The 5,884-nt window shown below is 48.0% G+C and overlaps 1 protein-coding gene across 1 annotated transcript; it reads left to right on the top strand.

Moving 5' to 3' along the window:
* The first annotated feature begins 3,375 nt into the window (after positions 1-3,375).
* Positions 3,376-5,408, top strand: TMEM215 (transmembrane protein 215). The gene has a single exon (XM_006265459.3). It carries the CDS (start codon positions 3,904-3,906, stop codon positions 4,609-4,611), a length of 708 nt encoding a protein of 235 aa, XP_006265521.1. The 5' UTR covers positions 3,376-3,903; the 3' UTR covers positions 4,612-5,408.
* The last annotated feature ends 476 nt before the right edge of the window (positions 5,409-5,884 follow it).

Raw genomic sequence — 5,884 nt, 5'->3', positions numbered from 1 at the left:
ACTAGACTGTCAATTCAAATTTTAAGCCTTACACTATTTTTCAGTGTCTATTAAAAACTGACTTAAGAAGGATGAAGGAAGAGGAACTAGATAACAAATCCTACAGGTGCTGATAAAACCAGGGCAAGATGGGAAAATATATTTGTTTTCTCCTTGTGTCATAGATTCATAGATGTTAGGGTCGGAAGGGACCTCAACAGCACCCCCTGCAGTGTCATCACTGTTTGCTTTATATTGCCATTGGGTACTAGAATAGGGAGGCAAAATGGCTAAATCATTAGTAATTGGCATTCTGCAAGCCTCTCCCTCCATTTCATAAATACCTCCTAACTTAATATGTTCCAGGTTACCAAACTTAGACCTAAATATACCTCCATCTTCCACAAGCCTGGAAATAAGTCATATGTCAAGTGGAGCTTCCTCTCCAGATGCCTCCTCTGCAGGGATTTTAGTGGCAAGACTTGCAACTTCCTCCAGGAATGGGCAACCAGTCAGCCCAGTCTCCCTGGCAAAAGAAATGGAACCCCTCAGGAGGATATACTCTATTGTCTCAGCACCAATTTCTGAACAGTCTTGAAAGTCACCTTTCAGGAAAGTCTATGGTCTCTGTGTTGTTACTCCATCTTGAAGGGTTCTTGAGGGGCCTCATTGTGGCACCTTGATTTATGTATTGACTTATCTGTGTCAATGGCATCTTGGCTGCCAGCAGGCTTGGGAATTTTAAAGAACCCTGAATAAACCCATGCATAAAAAGTCTAGGATACATTTTGATCTGTAACGCAGGCCCATGCCACAGGTGACAAGCAAAAGAAAAGGCATAAAAGGCACTATGTTGGGTTCTCTTTTGTGCTCAGCCTAAAGCTTTCTGCAACACTTTCCAGATTTCTGATGTCAGCAATACGGAGAAACAAAGAGTAACTTGAATGGGACAATTCATGTGAATAATGGTCCCAAAGCTGAGCCCTCAAACTGTCCTGTCTTCTTCCCTGGCATTGCCTGCTATTGTCACTTTATCCCCAGAGCATCTTTGTCCTCTAAAATGGAAACTATTTATTCCTTTAAGTCACTGACTCATAAAAGTGTTGAAACAGATCACGGGAAGGCTCTCCCCCTCCTACAGAATTCTTCATTCCTTTCCAGACATGTCAGGTTTATTCCTGTGTTAATTTTTGTGGTTGCCTACCCCTTGTTTCAATCATTTCCACACACTAACATTTTGAGGCCTAGATAGTTGTGAAGAGCTACATGCATGTGCCCTACTAGCACTAAAGGAGACAGCAAAGGTTTCACTTTCTTAAACAGAAGATGGATAGGTTTTTAACCAGGGTTGGAAGGGACTGCAGGAGGTCATCTAGACCAACACCCTACTCAAAGCAGGACCATCCCCAACTACATTATCCCACCCAAAGCTTTGCCTAGCAGGGTCTTAAAAACCTCTAAGGATGGAGATTCACAACCTCGTTGGGTAACCTGTTCCAGTGCTTCACTACCCTCCTAATAATGAGAAAGCTTTCCTAGTATCTAACTTCAACTTTCCTTTCTGCAACTTGAGACCGTTGCTCCTTGTCCTGTCATCTGCCACCACTGAGAATAGCGTAGCTCCATCCTTTGTAACCCCTCCTTTAGGTAGTTGAAGGCTGTTATTAAACCCCCTCTCAGTCTTCTTTTCTCTAGACTGAATAAGCCCAGTTCCCTCAGCCTCTCCTCATAAGTCATGTTCCCCAAGCCTCAAACCATTTTTGTCACCCTCTGCTAGACTCTTTCCAATTTGCCCACATCCTTTCTGTAGTGGGGGGAAGGAGGGAGGGAGGGAGGGAGGGGCAGTTTGGTTCTTCTTTGCATAGTGCCAAAAAATAACAGGGCTAGCAACACCCTCAGAAGGTTGTCTATGCCAGTAGTGCTCAACCTTTTTGCCCATTAGGCCACATGGGCAGTGCCCAGTTCATCTGTGGACCCAATGCGATGTCTGGGGTGGGCTTGGCGGAGCCCCATCTAGCCATGCAGAAGAGGATGTGGGGGAGTCCAGTCCCAACCTAGCCCCATAGTTTGGGAAGAAGGCTTGACCCAACTTTGCAGGGAGAAGCAGGCACACCCATGGGACTTGGTGTTTGGGAATCTAGCAGCAATGGAGGGTGGCTGTATTAATTGCCACCACTCCCCTGCCACCAAAGATCCCACTTGATGGGGAGTCCTATGGAGTGGATACCATGGCTGCGTAGGCACCATTTGGCCCGTGGGCTGGACATTGACCACCTCTGCTCTGCTGGCACCATGCTTAAGGCAGGAACAGCCCAGCCCAAGCCACCCCAGACAGACCCTTAAGCCCGTCCAGTCCTGATGTTCCCAACCCAGCGCCGGTTAAGACAAAACCAAAAGCCTCAGTAAAAATGCAGGGTAAATCCAGCCATGAAGCAGGAGTGCTCTTATGCTCACTAACACACTCACATGCACACACTCTCACATGCACACACTCATGTTTACTAGCACACACTCGCATTCACACACACACAGTCACACCCGTGCACATTTACATTCACTTTCACAGACACATTCACACACACATGCTCACTAACACTCATGCACACACACTCACACATACACAGTCACGTTCATGCACACTTACATTCACTTTCACACACACATACACACACATTCACACACACTTATGCTCAATAACACACTCACATCCACACACTCGCACATGGTCCCATTTACTCTCTCTCACACACATTCATGCTCATTAACACACTCACATTCATACACATACCCACACACTCACATGCACACGCTCATGTTCACTAGCACACATTCACACTTATACACACAGTCACGCGCATGCACACTTGCATTCACACTGACTTTCACACACACATTCACACACATGCTCACTAACACTCATATTCACACATGCACACATGCTCATATTCACACTTAAATGCACACGCATGCTCACTAACACATTCACACACTCTCACAGTCACATACACTCATGCACACTCAGAGTCACACACACACATGCTCACTAACACACTCCCATTCACATTCACACAAACTCATGCTCACTAACACACATATCTCCACACACAGTCCCTCGCACATACACCCCCCCGTCACACTCATGCCCACTCGCATTCACACACACACACGTGATTCTCTCTCCTGTGTGGGGAGGGGGGAGCCCCCAGCAGCACGGGGGGCGGTGTGAGAGCTGCGCCCCCTTTCACCGCCCGCCCAAGCCCTGAAGGCAGCGCTGAGGGGACAGCCCCGGGGCCGCTGCGAGCTGCGCCTTCTGCCCGCGGGCAGGCGGGGCGGGGAGCTCCTGCTCCTGCCCTTGCCCCGCAGGCGATCGCAGCACCCGCGCGAAATGGCCCCAACCCCCGCCCCACTTGCCTGTGGCTCGCGGTCTGCCGGGCGCCGCTGCAGAGACGCGCGGGGCGGCGGAGAGGACACACGTGCGAGCGGAGCGCGTGTGTGGCGGGGCGGGGGGAGCGCCCAGACCAGCCGCTGCCTGTGGAGGAGAGGGGGCCTGGGGTGCCCTGGCCTCGCCCTCCCGCTCCCCCTCCCCGGCAGCGCGAGCCGGGTCCTCGGGGCAGGCGGCTGCCCCCCGGGCGGGCTGTGCAGGAGGGACCCGGCGGCAGGATCCCGGGGATCTCCCGAGAAAGAGCTCCGGCACCCCGCCTCGCAGCCCCGGGGAGGTTTGCAGCCAGCTCTTCCTCCTGGGAAGACAGAGGAGCACATCAGATCTGGCCAGGGATTGGCTTTTTCTCTCCCCCCCCTCCCCCCTCCCTCCTTGGAAACTTTGGGCTTGTCACTCCAGCTGATCCTTCACAAGAGCAAGTTCTCCTCTGGAGGATTAGAGCCCGCCAGCTGGAGAAGGGATCCAATGCTCTGCTGCGGTGAACCATGAGACCCGACGACATCAACCCTAGGACTGGACTGGTGGTGGCTTTGGTCAGCGTCTTCCTTGTCTTTGGCTTCATGTTTACTGTCTCCGGGATCAAAGGGGAGACCCTGGGAGACATCCCCCTCCTGGCAATAGGACCTGCCATTTGCCTGCCTGGCATCGCTGCCATTGCCCTCACGAGGAAAACCGATGGCTGCACCAAGTGGCCCGAGAACAAATGCCCCTGCTGCAAGAAACCAAAGGACAGGGAAGTCATTGAGCTGCTGAGAACCCCCTCGGACCTGGAGTCAGGCAGGAGCAGCTGCGATGAGTTGGCCAAGAAGGCATACCTGAAGGACAGGAAGGTCCTCAAGGGAGATGACTCCGTGTCCATCTGCACCACAGCGACCAGCACCACGGCAGGGGAATGCAAGAGCCTGCTCAGGAAGGTGGACCAAGAGGAGATGCTGAGATACCTGGAGACCTGCTACCCAGAGATGCCCGGGAACGTGTTCGTGGGAGATGGCTCCACTTACCGTGCCTTGGAGAAGCAGTGCTCTTCTCCTACCTGGGACAGTGCAACCTGCCCTGACACAGAGGACAACATTTTTGTTGCTCCAAAAGACAGCATTATTGTCTGTTCCTACAAAGAGAACAGCCCTTACGACAGATACTGTTGTTATATAAACCCAAATGAAGTCAGCTCGGACCATGAGACCATAGTCTGAAAGATGCACATTTTATAGATATAAAAAAAATGTACGTACTGATACAAACACCATAACTTCTAGCTCTTATAGGGTAAAAAAAGTAGCTGATTGCACTGCATGGGACAATCTTCATGTTGTTACAAATTTAACCTGGTATTTGACTGATGCTCAAACCTTTTGTGCCTGAAATACTCTTTCTGTAAGTAAATGAGCATGTTTAAGGTTAAGAACTCATTCTGCTCTTTGGAAACCCATTTTGTTTTCTTTTTTTCTGTGTTGAAAGGCTGAATGTTTTATCCAAGCCCCTAGACAAGCTAGCAGGATGAAAACAGATGCTGTCAGCTAAAATCAAGACAAGAATCAAAAGTCTGGAGTTCTCGGTATAGAATAATAACATACAATATGGATGAGTGGGTCTTATGAATAGTGTCACTTCCTTCGTGTGAGAAAGAAGTGATGGAATTCAACGTGCAGTTCAATTAGCTGGCTGTCCAATGTTAAGCTGTTAGAAAGGCTTTGCAGTTGAGACTTAGATTCAAGACTGTCTCTAGGTTTGTGCTCTTATTTGGTTTCACAGTACCTTATTTGAGAAAGCAAGAAAGTAAGGCAATAGGCTACTACCTTGAGAAGCTCCTGCTTCAGGGAGTGGGAATAGGATAGGGAAAATGTTCAAAGTGAATCTATTACCAGTCATATATAAAAGGGTACAGGCTTTTAGCTTATTTTGCTTTCTTCTTATTTAATAATGAATTCACCAACGTGTTTGGGAGACATTTGGAGTTTAAATCTGTATTATAAAAAGAAATTACAACTTGGACATGATGAAATCATTTCAGTAGCTTTTAAAAATATATACTTTAAAATATATATGCAAACACTTCTCCGATCAGTTGGTAGTATAGGGCCTGATCCAACTCCACTGGAAGTCAACTGATAGATTCCTATTGGTTGTAATAGGAATTGGCTCGGGGTCTTATAGAAAGTGTCATCTTTACTCACCTTTTAAAAAAACATCCAGATGTGTATCAGTGGTTTGCAAATAATGCCACTTTTCTCAACGTCTTCAAAGTTGATTTTTGAGGGTGCAAAGAAAAAAGAGAATGTTGCAGACAGATTTTTTGCACAGCCATAAAATATGCTTCATTACTAGGTTCATTGATCACAGATATATAATAATAATGGAACCATTAACTGAATGAGAAAACATACTGGTGACTCATTCAGAGCTCGCATAATGTGTGCACACATATATGTAATATAAATTACTACACATATTCTATGTGTACAGATG

This window comes from Alligator mississippiensis, chromosome 3 (assembly GCF_030867095.1).
Source record: "Alligator mississippiensis isolate rAllMis1 chromosome 3, rAllMis1, whole genome shotgun sequence".
NCBI lineage: Eukaryota > Metazoa > Chordata > Crocodylia > Alligatoridae > Alligator > Alligator mississippiensis.
Note: the sequence above shows the minus strand (reverse complement) of the source record. Positions and strands in the feature narration are given on the sequence as shown.